Here is a 14304-nt window from a genome sequence, read left to right on the forward strand (position 1 = left end):
TGTGTCCCGGAAGGATGGCATTCGCAGGGTAGCGGGGACTGGAACCAGGGATGCCCCTCTGGGATGCGGGCGTCCCAGGTAAACGGCTGTGCCAGTCGCCCACCTGTTTTGTTCCGTGGCAGCTGTCTGAGTAGGACTCCTCCTGCCACCCACCCACTCGCAGGTCCAAGTCACGGAGTCTGCGGCTGTCGTCCATTCCTCTAGCTAACCTCGAGCAGTACGTGTTGGTTCTCTGGCTTTTGCACTGAGACCGCGTGACCTCGTGGCTTCTCTGTGCCGGACACTGAGGCTGTCAAGGGGGCCAGCAGGGAGCCAGGGTGGACCAGTGGTGACCGTCGTTCTGATGGCCTGAGTGACACTGAGACAGGAACTGGAAGTGCCCCCTTGGGCTGCTCACACTTGGGCTCGAGGGCCTTTCTGAGACCCGCAGCAGGAGTTGGTCTGCAGGGTGCAAGCCGAGGGCTGGGCAAAGTGAAGGGGCTGTGCCGAGGCTGAGGCCGAGCTGACTGGGGCCTTGTGGGCCATGCATGGATGGGGGGCCTGTAGCCTCCTTCCTTTGCCGTCTGTCTTTGGCAGGGCCCTTCCTTCTCAGAGTCGAGCAGGGCCGTCCCGGAAGCCTGCACGTCCTCTCTGAGGTGGACACCGGCAAGCCGGAGCATGTGCATGGCAGCGCTGTCCGCCGCAGCCGTCACAGGGAAACGGCCCGAGCTCCCTCAGCAGGTGCACGGAGAAACAGCGTGGTTTGTCCTCCCGCCGGCACTGTGTTAGACTGCCGAGGGAGTGCAGCTCTGACGGGCTTGGGGCATCCTTAGGAACCTGCAGTGCGAAAGAAGCCGGACAGAGGAGGGTGACTGTCGCAGGCTTCCCTTAGGTGAATGTCCGCAGTAGGTGCATCCCAAGAGACAGCAGAGCTGAGTGGGTGCCGGGCCGACGGCGGCCACCAGGGGGTCACTTCCTGAGGATGTCGGGGTCTGGGGGTGGATGGTGACAGTGGGTGCCTGAGGTTGGGCGCGTCCTCCCTGCCGTCTCATCTCCATGTCCGCCCAGCTCTGCCTGGTGCTCTGCTTGATCGACCCTGGCCTGGCTGCCCTGGCTTCTTACCTTCCTGGCCTCCTGTTCCCCACAGCTAAACTTCGACCTGGACCGGGGTGTGTTTCCAGTGGTTGTCCAGGCCGTGGTGGACGAAGGAGACGGTGAGCAGCGCCGGCTTTTCCTCTCCTGTCCTCCCTGGGGAGCACGTGGGCCCTGTGGGCGTCAGCCTCGGACTGCATGAGGATTCTGGGGCACCGCACGAGCTGCTCAGAGGACAGGGGAGGCTTGGGAACCCCCAGGGAACTGTGGAGCTGGGCAGAGGGCTGTATAATGAGACTGTGCCCACCAGGAAGTTGCGGAACTTGGTGAAGGGCCGTGTGATGAGGGTGTGCCCACCAGGGAGCTGTGGAGCGGGCAGAGGGCCGCGTGATGAGGGTGTGCCCACCAGGGAGCTACGGAGTGGGGCAGAGGGCCGCGTGATGAGGGTGTGCCCACCAGGGAGCTGTGGAGCGGGCAGAAGGCTGCATGATGAGGGTGTGCCCACCAGGGAGCTGTGGAGCGGGCAGAGGGCTGCATGATGAGGGTGTGCCCACCAGGGAACTGTGGAGCGGGCAGAAGGCTGCATGATGAGGGTGTGCCCTGAAGTCGGCTGGGGGAGGGGGACTGAGGTGGTGGGGAGCGAGTTGTATTTGGCCTTGACCTCCCTCTTGTCTCCTTACCTTGGGCAGTTGTGGAAGTGACTGGCCACGCCCACGTGCTCTTGGCAGCCTTTGAGAAGGTGAGTGCCCTCCTGTCCTCACCGTCATGTGATCTGGAGCTGGGCATCAGGGCAGCCTTGGAGACAGAGCGTGGCTGGGATCGGGGCTCCATACTGTGGGCCACGGAGCAGAGGCCGGGGCAGGCAGAAGAGTCTGCAGCCGTTCGGCACTTCCAGGACACTGGCCTGAGATCAGGCTTCCCTGTCGGGAGACGTTCCCAAGGGCACTGGGGGTGTGGTGTGGGGATTGTTCTAGGCTGTGGCCAGTCCTTAGGACTCTCTGGGACTGGTGGCCCAGGACTGAGGTGCCCCGTGGAGACCTCACGGTAGAGCAGCTGTCCATTGACACGGGAGACTGTAGGGTGTTACCCTCAGACTGTGGGCAGGTCCCACCAGGCTCGAGTCCTCAGGGGTCACCTGTCCCACCTGAGACCCTGCCCGTCCCCACTGTGCTCCCCGAGCTGTGGCACTCTTGCACAAGGTCTTGGCTGACCCAACAGATACTTCCTATTTCCAAATAATAGGTCAGGGCAAACACGCACTGTCCCTGTTTGCTGTCTCTCGTTTGTCATTTGTCTGAGCTGGGCACGCAGTGGACGCTCAGTGCTGGTGGGTACTCTGAGCTGGGCACGCAGTGGACGCTCAGTGCTGGTGGGTACTCTGAGCTGGGCACGCAGTGGACGCTCAGTGCTGGTGGGTACTCTGAGCTGGGCACGCAGTGGACGCTCAGTGCTGGTGGGTACTCTGAGCTGGGCACGCAGTGGACGCTCAGTGCTGGTGGGTACTCTGCGGCCTGTCTAGCCTGGCCCTGGCCCTGAGCACCTTGGGGAGGTGGTGGGTGCGCCCTGGCTGGCAGTGCCGTGGCGGAGGGCATCCGTGCTCCTGGGCCTGTGCCAGCACACTGCCGTTGTGAAGGCGCACAGGGCACAGGCTTGGCTGTGTGTTGTCCGTGTCCACTGCACTGGTGTCCTGCTGACGATGGGCTCCCGTGCCCACGTGCACCTGCAGCCCTAGAATGTTTGCAGTGCCGGGCCTGGAGCCTCCTGTGATCGGGGTCTTTCCAGAGCATCCTGGGTCTGTTGTCCTGTGGCGAGGTGGTCTGCCTCCCCGAGCCGCAGTGCAGGAGGCGGTGCCCAGGTGCCCTTGGCGAGGCAGCGTCTTCCCTCCCTGCCCCGGGCCCACCGCTGCTCTGCAGGCGGGGCCTTGGAGGAGGCGGTAGCATTCCCACGTCTGTGTTCTCTGGCCGAGGCAGATGGGCATCGCTGGCAGACTTCCCATTCGCTTCCTGTGTAGAGCCCAGGGAGAAACTGCTTGCTTTTTGGAGTCCTCCATTCTGGAAATTTCTATAAGAACCCACCAGCCTTCGAAAACCTGGAGCGCTGGTCTGGTTGCCGCAGAAGGGATCCGAGCGCTGTGGCGAGATCTCAGATCTGATAGCGTAGTTAACTGTTGAATTCTGAGCGCCGTGTTTCCCTGGATCCCACTGAACACGCTTGCTCAGTCTGTTCATGGTTTTCAGAGTGTCGTGTTTTGCTGTTTCTACTCCCTAGCCCAGTCAGGCCTTTGAGGGCCAGAGCTTGACGGTCGTTAACTTTGGCTTCCTCTGTCCTGTGTGTCCAGGAGGCCTGAACTTGGCTGAATGGCCCTGAACTTGAGTTGGCTTCTGTTGGGCGGTGCAGGGCCAGAGGCTGTGTCGCTAGCAGGTTCTCCAGGTCTGGGCCCCCACAGTGAGCAATCCCCCCGGCTCTCTGGTCTGCATGCCCCTCTTTTTCTAGCAGGGCGTAAGTTCCCCAGCAGAGAAGAGCCTTCAGCCCGCTGAGCGGGAGGGCACGGAGCCCACGGGGAGTTAACTTCTGTGTCTTTCCCTGCAGCACGTGGACGGCAGCTTCTCAGTGAAGCCTCTAAAGCAGAAGCAGATCGTAAGTCTCACCCAAAGTAGCCTCACCCTGGCGATGAAACTGCCACACGCGCCTCCGGGGTTGGGATTGGCACGCGAGGGCCGGGCCACGGGTGCTGCTCAGACAGCTGCCGCAGCTCCCTGTGGGGCTCCAAGCTCTGGCTGTTGGCCCTGGGACTGGGTGCTGAGTGCCCACCCTGTACTAGCAGCGGCTCTTGGAGGCCCCAGGTCTTGCCCAGGTTGAGCCATGGTACCTAGAACCCAGCAGCCAGTACATATTTGATGAGTGAATGCATAGAGGGAGGAAGGAAGGTGATGGGACAAAGACGGCAGCCTGACCCCAGCAGCAGGTGGCGGCCTGGACCGGCCTCTGCAGCTCCCGAGAGGAGGGTGAGAAACCCTGGTGCGAAGGAGAGCTGGAACTCAGCACATCTTCGCTTTGGGGTCAGTCTGTGCGTATTCACACACCAGGACATTACTGCTGCTGGCTCCCATGCGCCTCCGTGGCAACGTAGAGTGGGGAGCAGACCTTGGCCGGGGTCTGTGTCCCAGAGCCACGGTCAGATCTGTCCTGGGAAGAAGGGAGGGAACCCTGGGAGGTGCAGACCATGAAGATGCCCTGTGGGCTGGAGACACCTGTGTGGCTAGGGTGTCGTCTATGGGTACTGCCCAGCAGGCTTCTGGCCCCCTAGGGTGCCCTGGTCTCTGGAACTACGGGAGATCTAGCAACTGCAGCCACTTCGGAGCATGGTCAGCATGAGGCCGTGAGGTGGGGAGCGAGTGGCAGGCTAGGAGAGAGATGGTCTGGGACCCAACCAGAGCTGTGGTCAGGCCTCCTGGAGGAGGTTCTGGAAATCTGTGGCTGTGTCAGCTGCCATCTGGTATCTCCTGGCATCAGGTCCTGTGGGGCTGGCGGCGGTGGCTTAGTGGGTTTTCTCTGTGGAGGCGTGGCTGGTGGGCAGAGTGTGGTTCTGAACCACATAGAACTTGACGCAGGGCTGTCTGTGGGGCAGGACTGCCAGCCCATGACCTGCTTCCTGCTTCCTGCGCTGTTAGCAGGCGGGGCACATGGCAGATTTCCCTGCCCCAGGCTTTGCCTGGCATCAGGCCCCACAGAATTCCCAGCCACAGCTGCCCTGGGACCTCAGCCTGGCACCTTGTGGGTGGGGGCGAGAGCCCAGCGTTCTCTTCTGCTCTCCAGGTAGACCGGGTCAGCTACCTGCTGCAGGAGATCTACGGCATCGAGAACAAGAACAACCAGGAGACCAAGGTGTGTCCTGTGACGTGCCTGCCATGGCTCGGGCTGCTACGCACCTGCGCTTCCTCCTGCCTCGTGGCGGCCACTCGAGGGGTGTGGCTTGCTGCTGTCACCCATGGCGGCCACTCACAGGGTGTGACTTCCTGTCAACCATGGTGGCCACTCATAGGGTGTGACTTCCTGTCAACTACGGCAGCCACTCACAGGGTGTGACTTGCTGCTGTCACCCGTGGTGGCCACTCACGGTGTATGGCTTACTGCTGTCACCCATGGTGGTCACTCACAGGGTGTGACTTGTTGCTGTCACCTGTAGTGGCCACTCATGAGGTGTGACTTCCTGCTGTCACCCATGGTGGTCACTTGTGGGGTGTGACTTCTTGTCACTTGTAGTGGTCACTCGCAGGGTGTGGCTTCCTGTCACCCATGGTGGCCAATCCTGGGTTGTGACTTCTTGTCACCCGAGGTGGCCACTTGCGGGGTGTGACTTCCTGTCACCTGTGGTGGCCAATCCTGGGTTGTGACTTCCTGTCACCCGAGGTGGCCACTTGCGGGGTGTGACTTCCTGTCACCTGTGGTGGCCAATCCTGGGTTGTGACTTCCTGTCACCTGTGGTGGCCACTCAGGGGTGTGACTTCCTGTCACCCGAGGTGGCCACTCAGGGGTGTGACTTCCTGTCACCGTAGTGGCCACTTGCGGGGTGTGACTTCCTGTCACCCGTGGTGGCCAATCCTGGGTTGTGACTTCCTGTCACCTGTGGTGGCCAATCCTGGGTTGTGACTTCCTGTCACCCGAGGTGGCCACTCAGGGGTTGTGACTTCCTGTCACCCGTGGTGGCCACTCAGGGGTGTGACTTCCTGTCACCGTAGTGGCCACTTGCGGGGTGTGACTTCCTGTCACCCGTGGTGGCCAATCCTGGGTTGTGACTTCCTGTCACCCGAGGTGGCCACTCGGGTTGTGACTTCCTGTCACCCGAGGTGGCCAATCCTGGGTTGTGACTTCCTGTCACCCGTGGTGGTCAATCATGGGTTGCGACTTCCTGTCACCCAAGGTGGCCACTCAGGGGTGTGACTTCCTGTCACCGTAGTGGCCACTTGCGGGGTGTGACTTCCTGTCACCCGTGGTGGCCAATCCTGGGTTGTGACTTCCTGTCACCTGTGGTGGCCAATCCTGGGTTGTGACTTCCTGTCACCCGAGGTGGCCACTCAGGGGTTGTGACTTCCTGTCACCCGTGGTGGCCAATCCTGGGTTGTGACTTCCTGTCACCCGTGGTGGCCCCTCAGGGGTTGTGACTTCCTGTCACCCGTGGTGGCCAATCCTGGGTTGTGACTTCCTGTCACCCGAGGTGGCCACTCAGGGGTGTGACTTCCTGTCACCGTAGTGGCCACTTGCGGGGTGTGACTTGCTGCGGTTGCCCAGGGCACCCAGGGTTGGTGGTGAACGGGTGAGGCTCCTTCCCGCCTTCCCTGGAACCTAGCTTTTAAGCACGTGGTTATTTCCTTTTTTTATGGATGGACAACAGCCAGAGCTCCCGTCCTCCAGCTCTCTCTCGGGTTGGGAGCCGAGGTGGGCAAAGCCGGGAGCCCGAGTGCTATCCGGTCTCCCACGTGGATGGCAGGAACCCAGTTACTCTAGTCAGCACCTCAGCCTCCTGGAGTGTGTTCGGAAGCTGGAGTCGGGAGCCAGAGCTGGGCCTCACCCGGGCACCTCCACCTGGGATGCAGGCGCCTTACCAGCAGCCTAACTGCTGGCCACAAGCTTGCCCCAGGATAATTCCTTTTTCAGTTCATTTATAGGACATTTTGTTCTGTTCCCAGCACTATCACTGGCTTGTGCTGGAAATAGCCGTCCCCATCTAGGGCAGCCTGGGCATGAGGCGCAGCCCCTGGTCCTTGTGCGCTTGGCCTGGCAGCCTTTGGGTGTGAGCCGGTGCTGCCCCTGCTGGCTGCCCCCTGCCTGCCTGCAGTTGTTGGTGGAGGGACAGGCTTTCTAGAAGGAGCCCGTAGTGGCCGACAAGCCATGCGTAGTCTAGGGCAGCCGCGGAGGCGCAGCCTAGACTGGTTGCGTTTCCATCGTATTTAAAGGCACACTGGCACTTCTTCCACGTCTCCCTCCCGTGCCCGGCCCTGCTTACCTTCCGAGATCAGACGAGATCGGGCGTGTTTCGGGTGGTACGGCTGTAGACCAAAATTTCTGTGAATGGCTCATACCAGTTGTGGTGTGGCATCTGGGTCCAGGACAGCCGGAACCAGCCAGAAGCCAGAGAGCAGGGAGCCTTGACCCCTCCCAGGGTTTATGTCAGGGGCCAGCCAGCTTTCTGGAGGCACTGCCCTCAGAAAGCAGACACAGCCGAGACTACTTAGAGGCAAGTGGATGTGGCTGGGCCCAGTGAAATAATCACTCACAGAGACAGGCACGTCACTCACAAAGACAAGTGTGTCAATCATTACAGTCACAGGTGCGTCACTCAGCCAGGTGTGTTACAGGCACATCACTCGGAGACAGGCTCATTACAGACATGGGCACATCACAGGTGCATCACTCAGAGATAGGCATATTACAGGCTGTCACTCAGAGACAGGCTCGTTACAGACACAGGCACATCACAGGTGCATCACTCAGAGATAGGTATATCACAGGCTGTCACTCAGCCTAATACAAACACAGGCGTGTCACAGGCACATCGCTCAGGGACAGCCTCGTTACAGAGTCAGGAGGGTCCCAGGCGCATCACTCAGCCAGGTGTGTTACAGGCGCATCACTCGGAGACAGTCTCGGTACAGACACAGATGCATCACCCAAAGACAGGCTTGTCACAGGCTGTCACTCAGAGGCAGGCTCGTTACAGACACAGGCACATCACAGGTGCTTCACTCACAGAGACGGGCACGTCCCGGCACCTCATAGACCGGCGTGACCGCCACGTGTGCATTCCTGTTTCAGATGGTGCGGGTGCTCGTCAGGTGCTGATGTGGTCTCTGGAAGCTATTGTTGTAGACGTGGCCACTAGGCCGCCAGGTTGTGAAGACGGCCCCTTAGCCGAGTGTGTCTGTCTCTCCCACGTTTTCTCTTTGGGTCCCAGGAACAGAATCCCCAGGTTCCTGAGGTTTGGGTGGGTGAGGGCATGGACCCCGCCTCTGCAGGGGCCTGGCGTTCTGCCCGTCAGTGACCCGCTCTCCCCGGGCCTGCCGCCTGGGCGGCCCTGACCCACAGGCCCTTGTCCCTGCAGCCCGCAGATGATGAGAACAGCGACAACAGCAATGAATGTGTGGTGTGCCTGTCCGACCTCCGAGACACGCTGATCCTGCCCTGCCGCCACCTGTGCCTGTGCACCTCGTGCGCCGACACGCTGCGCTACCAGGCCAACAACTGCCCCATCTGCCGGCTGCGTGAGTGCTGGGCCCTGCCCCTCGGAAGGCTCTGGAGGTGATGGCCACGCCACCACAGTCCCGGACCAGGGTAGACCCGGGGCCGCAGGTCCTTGTGACCCAAGGAAAGGAAGGGCCGTGGCTCCCTCACCTGCTGCACAAGGCGTCGGGAGAGCCCCCGGGCCCTCCTCTGCCCTGTGCTCTGGCTCCAGGGAAGCGCCCCAGAGGTGCTTCAGGGCAGGAGCCCGTGGTGACGGTTGACTGCACAGAAACTGACCGCTCAGGACAGCACGGGGGGAACCAGGACAGGGCGGTAGGCAGGAAGTTGGCGGGGACTCGGCGCCCTGGGCGCCATTCTGAGTGAGCGTTCGTCTCTCCCTTGAGGGGAGCTGAACTTTGTTGGTGCAAGCTCCCCGGTGAAGAAGAGCCACCCGCTTAGGTCCTGAGCGTGAGGGCCGAGGTGTGGGCCGGGAGGAAGCTTCCATCTGGTGGGTTGCTGGGCCCTGGAACCAGGGCTTGGGCTGTGTGTGAGGTGGGCTGAGACCCCAAGGGACTTGCCCGAGGTTGCAGCCAGGCAGAGGCGGGGTTTGTGCCACCGTGGTTGTCCCTGTGAGCCAGGCGGCCAGGAAGCTCCAGGCGAGCCTGAGTGACGGCAGGCAGTGCAGTGGAGTCCCCGTGGCCTCCTATCTGAGGAACAGGCTCCGGTGCCAAAGCTGAGGGCCAGGGGGCCGGCTGGGGTGGACCTTGGCGGGCAGTGCTGGGTGTCCAGGAGCTGTGTCGAGGGCTGAGCCTCGGTCCTGCCCGTGGCTTCTCTGCGCAGGCCCTCTTGTTAAGGTCACTTCAGCCTGCAGTCTGGATGTGTGACTCGTCCCAGGACTGTGCTGGGGTGGCCGGTGCAGGCGGGAACCTGCTGGAGGTGCCCTGCCGACTGACGTGAGTCCTTGCCTGCTGCAGCGTTCCGGGCCCTCCTGCAGATCCGAGCTGTGCGGAAGAAGCCAGGGGCCCTGTCTCCCATCTCCTTCAGCCCCGTCCTGGTCCAGAGTGTGGACCACGATGAGCACTCTGTAAGTACCCCTCCTGCCTGGCCGGGCTGGGCAGGGGCAGCGCTGCTGGGCCCGAGAGCCGCGGCTGCTGCTGAGTTCATGGCTCGGTGCTGGTGACACGAGACAGGCAGGCTCCATCATTGCTCCCAGCCTGGGAGCCCCCAGGGCCTGTGAGCACAGCCCCCTGGGATGGCTCCATAGCTCTGGCTCCCAGCAGGCTGGGGTCACACTCTTCACTTCCCTAAAGACGCTCAGATGTGGAGAGGCGTGGACGGGGGGAGAGCGAGCAGGTGGGTTGGGTTGTGAGCAGACTTTGGAAAGTTTGTAGGAAATGGAATTCAAAGGTTGATTGATTTTGGGACAAAAAAATGTTGAAAATCCCACATTGTTTGCTGACGTGCGCACATTTCTGTGACGTTTTAAAAACCCTGCATATGTGTGCATTTCCGCCTTTTATTGGTCCCAAAATTAATTTCTCTTTTTTTAAAAAGACTTATTTATTTGAGAAGCAGAGTTAGAGAGAGCTCGTCCATGTGTGCCTCATGTTCCAAGTGGCTGCAGGGCCGGGGCTGGGCAGCTGCAGCCGGGAGCCTGAACTCCATCCGGATCTCCCGTGTGGGTGCAGAGGCCCATCACATCTTCTAGTGCTTTCCCCGGCACATTAGCAGGGAGCTGGATTAGAAATGGAGCAGTAGGAGCTGGCACCGTGGCTCACCAGGCTAATCCTCCGCCTGCGGCACCGGCACCCCAGGTTGGCACCAGATTCTGTCCTGGTTGCTCCTCTTCCAGTCCAGCTCTCTGCTGTGGCCCGGGAAGGCAGTGGAGGATGGTCCAAGTTCTTGGGCCCTGCACCCGCATGGGAGACCAGGAGGAAGCACCTGGCTCCTGGCTTTAGATCGGCGTGGCACGCCTGCCACAGCACACTGGCCGTAGCGGCCGTTTGGGGGGTGAACCAATGGAAAAGGAAGACCTTTCTCTCTGTCTCTCTCTCTCTGTCTAACTCTGCCTGTCATAAATAAAATAAAATTAAATTAAAAATTTAAAAAAAAAAAAGAAAAGGAGCAGTAGGGAGACGAACCGGTGCCCGAATGGGATGCCAGTGCTGCAGACAGTGGCTTAACCCCTTGTGCCACACAGTGCCAGTCCCTAACCCACTTTTCCAAACTCTCTTTCTTTAAAAAGAAAGTAAGCATGGGAGGATGCTTGCACCTGAGACGATTCCTTTGCTCTCAGAGGCACACACCGTGGTGGCAGGCACGTGTGCAGTGTGTAGGATGTTTCTGGAAATGGCCTTCAAGCCCAGGCTTCCGGCTTCTCTTTCAAAATCTGAGGTGGTGTTCTCACAGCTGGAGCAGAGGTGTGGCTACCCCATCACCCCACCCTCCCACCCCTGGCTCTGCGGGTGGCCGCTGCCTGCTGGGCCCCGGGAACACGAGCTGTGAAGCTAGGCCCTGCGCTTGAGAATCAGCGGTTCAGGTGGAGCGAGGAGCAGCGTCGGGGGTGCTTGGCCCCGGAAGAGGCTCGCGGCCTCTCGGAGGGCCAGGCTGGTGCTCGGTGCCGATTGGGTCCACCGGCGCTGGTTTCTGCCCCTGCTGGTTTCTGTCCTGGTGGCTGAGGTGTAGCCGGTCCCTCTGTGTTTGTCCATTGGTCCTGGGTCCTGAGCGAGCAGAGGACCTCTGGGAGTGCAGGACAGCTGGGGCCTGACGGGGTAGCGGCACCTGCTCCCCACCAGGCTGGCAGTACCCTGGCCGCGACCCTGTGTCCTGCTGCGGTCCCTGCCCAGCGCATGACCACATTTGCCCCAGGGAGCCCACATGCGGTGTTCTCTCCAGTGAGCCCTTTGGGGCTGCCTTTTCTCCCTGGCCATCCTTTGGAGTTAGATGGTGACACGTTTACTGCAGTGCCACAGCTGGCATTGGTGGGGAGCATGTACCCGGGTGGCTTCAGGCTTTGAGGGTGCCCAGTCCCTCCCACCCTGCCCTGGCCAAGACCTGCTGCTCCTAGGTGACCCACACCTTGGGTGGGTGGGCAGTGGAGAGCGAGGCACGGCTCCTGGGGGACTTGAGCTGTGCACATGCCACCCAGACCCCTGGGAGAGCTTGTGTAGCGTGGTCTCCGAGTTTCCTCCGAAAGGTTTGCAGAGCATCGGGTCACCGTGTGCCTCTAGGCCAGCAACCCAGAGACCCCGGCCGCCAGCCCCCGTGCCGGATGGGGGGTGGTAGTTGTAAAACCTATGATTTTTATCTTGACAGTGTCCCTTTAAAAAATCAAAGTCGCACCCTGCCTCCCTGGCCAGCAGGAACCCTAAAAGGGACACAGTAAGTGCTGGGTCGCACGGCTCCAGTTCTGCCCTGAGTTTTCAGCCCTCAGACAGCCCCGGGGTGGGTGCGGTCCGGCAGGCGGACCTGCCCCAGAAGGGAGTCTGTAGACCGAGCAGAGCCACTGCTGTCCATGCCAGCTCAGCCGTCGCCCTTCCTCCGGCTTCGCCTCCACTGTCAGTCCCCGAATGCCCTGTATCCCTTTTTTCTTGCGGCAGTGGAGAAGGTGGGACTAACGCTGCTGGTCTGTGCAGGCCGCCTCCCTCGCGCATGCGTCTGGATGCACCCCCTGCTCTCGGCCACTTGGGTGTCAGCTCTCTAGGCCGGGGCTCTTGTTCTCTGGCCTCTTCCCCGTGCCCTGAGAGCAGGGATGGGGAGAGCCGGAAGGTGCGTGTGGCCAGGCCAGGCCTCCACCTGGCATCTCTGCCGCCCCGGGGGACCCTGGTGTGACTCGGAGAGGGGGAGGCCTCGGAGACGAGCCTGGAGAGAGGTCCTTCCTCTGGGGTGGGGGCGGTGCAGGGCCTGTCCACCGCGGAGATGGAGGCGGGTGGGGGTGGGGCGTGCCGAGGCCAGAGTGCCCCAGGCCCCCCTCCTTCGTGGGGAGCGTTTCTGAGCACCGTGCCCCTTACTGGTTCCGGGAGAGTGAACCAGGGACCAGGTCAGCCCCCGCCCCACCCAGCAGCCTCGTGGCTTCACCACTGTCCTTAGTGCCTGGGCTTTCACCCTCCCTCAGCCTGGTCAGTTGACCCATCGGTGAGGGCACAGTGGCTCCTTACCCGGGGGTCCATCAGCATGGCCTGGAGTGTGCAGGCCCTGGCGCCCTGGCCAGGACGGGCTCTCCATGCTCTGCAGCTCCCGTGTCTCCCATCGTCTCCTTCACCCCGGCACAGCTTTGCTGCCCCACTGCTCGCTTGCTCTCCTTTGTCACTAACCCCTCCTCTGCTCCCAGCCGGGCAGGACCAGACAGCCGGGTGGGGCTGGCTGAGCCGTCCTCACCCATCATCCTGGGCATTTGGGTGTCCAGGGGGTGGGGGAGCCGATGGCCGAGGGAGCCCTGGGCAGGAAGTCTTCATGGCTACAAGGGAGCCCTTGGCCGCCCAAGCCCTGGCAGGTGGGGTGGGCGGGAGGAAGCAGGCCTGGTGAGTGGGATGTCGGGCGTCGTGGCTGTGGGCAGGGAGCCTGGCTGGGTCGCCCTCACCTGGCCCTTGTGCCCGCAGAGCTCGGACAGCATCCCGCCCGGCTACGAGCCCATCTCCCTGCTCGAGGCGCTCAACGGCTTACGCGCGGTCTCCCCGGCCATCCCGTCCGCCCCCCTGTATGAGGAGATCACCTACTCGGGCGTGTCGGACGGCCTGGCCCAGGCCAGCTGTCCCCTGGCTGGGATCGAGCGCGTCATGGACAGCGGCCATCAGAAGGGCAGGCTGCGGGGCGAGTCTCCCGACAGGTGAGCAGTGCAGGGGGGCTGGCTGTGGTCGTCAGTTGTGTTCTGACGTGGAGCACCTTGAGCCCCAGGAACAGGGTGCCTCTCCCAGCCCGGGAGCCCCTCAAGCTGCAGGGTCCCAGGACCTGTGGTCCCGTGGCATCTCCCGCCATCAGTGCCTCCACTGGCAGCAGTGGCAGCAGGCACTGGGCCCCTAACGATGAGGCACTGTGCGTTGTTTTGCTCTTGCCGTCTGCTGGACGAGCCTGGGCCGTGGGCTGTGCCTGGCAGTGTCGCCTCCTGGGGGTGGCCGGGGGTCAGCTGTGGTTCCGTGCTGGGGTGACTGTCCCCGTGTGTAGGTCTTTTCAGTAGAGAAGCATAGGGAAGGCACCGTCTGTCCGGTCCCCGGGCCCTGCCTGGCAGAACCACTCCGAAGGTGTGAGAAGGGTGGGGGTCTGAGCCTGCAGCCCCCCGGGATCTACTGCCAGGCGTCTGGGTTCGTCCTGGGCCTTTGCCGACCCAGGCACTTCCCGTGGGTCCTGGTGGGCGTGAGATGCCGTCCCCAGTGGGTGGCGTCTGTCGGGACTGTGCCAGCCGCCTCCAGCCTGCTCTCTGCTCTGCCCCCAGCACCCTGCGGTCCCCGTCATCCCCCATCCGCGAAGAGGACGAGGGGAAGCTGTCAGAGGACTCGGACGCCCCTCCTCCGCCCACTGGGGTGGAGCTGGCGCTGCGGGAGAGCAGCTCCCCCGAGGTGAGCCCTCTCCACTGTTGCCGCCGGCGCAGGCCCAGTGCCTGGCCACTGCCGTGTCCTGTGGCCACAGCCAGTGTGTGCCTTGTTAGCCATCAGTGTGCTCCTCTGGGGTGGTTCCCGTCGATGGGGTCACCGTGAAGGCTGTGGGAGGGGCTGCGGGTGGGTGCAGAGTCTGTGAGGCCTGGACCGCGGCAGCCATGCTGGCTGCTGCCCTGGTCTGGGAGTGCACACAGACGTTCCTGTCCTCTGCTCCCCAGAGCTTCCTGACGGACGAAGTGGACGAGTCCCCGCTGAAGCAAGGTGAGACCGCCTGGGCAGTCTTGGTGAGTCTCACCTTGGTGAGACTCGCTCCCCGTCCGTGTTTCTCAGCAGCGGTCATGGTGTTGGCCCGGGGCCATCAATGACCATGGTGTGGCCGGAGCACGGGGTCACCAGGCCCCCTTGTGGGTGTCCTCCAGGACCG

General features: G+C 62.2%; 1 protein-coding gene across 5 annotated transcripts in view; it reads left to right on the forward strand.

Annotated features, from left to right (window-relative positions):
- Positions 1-14304, forward strand: part of MGRN1 (mahogunin ring finger 1) — a 54602-nt gene that overhangs the window by 34746 nt on the left and 5552 nt on the right. For 3 of the 5 annotated variants that reach the window (XM_062180549.1, XM_062180546.1, XM_062180547.1), the window contains exons 6-15: positions 1127-1193; positions 1761-1810; positions 3661-3708; positions 4888-4956; positions 8171-8330; positions 9264-9373; positions 11605-11670; positions 12888-13114; positions 13718-13841; positions 14099-14141. In XM_062180549.1, the coding sequence (XP_062036533.1) occupies positions 1127-1193; positions 1761-1810; positions 3661-3708; positions 4888-4956; positions 8171-8330; positions 9264-9373; positions 11605-11670; positions 12888-13114; positions 13718-13841; positions 14099-14141 (964 nt within the window). The remainder of the gene's footprint in view (positions 1-1126; positions 1194-1760; positions 1811-3660; positions 3709-4887; positions 4957-8170; positions 8331-9263; positions 9374-11604; positions 11671-12887; positions 13115-13717; positions 13842-14098; positions 14142-14304) is intronic. The other 2 variants (XM_062180550.1, XM_062180548.1) reach the window with 1 other exon arrangement.

The sequence above is a fragment of the Lepus europaeus genome, chromosome 21, assembly GCF_033115175.1.
Source record: "Lepus europaeus isolate LE1 chromosome 21, mLepTim1.pri, whole genome shotgun sequence".
NCBI classification, from domain to species: Eukaryota; Metazoa; Chordata; class Mammalia; order Lagomorpha; family Leporidae; genus Lepus; species Lepus europaeus.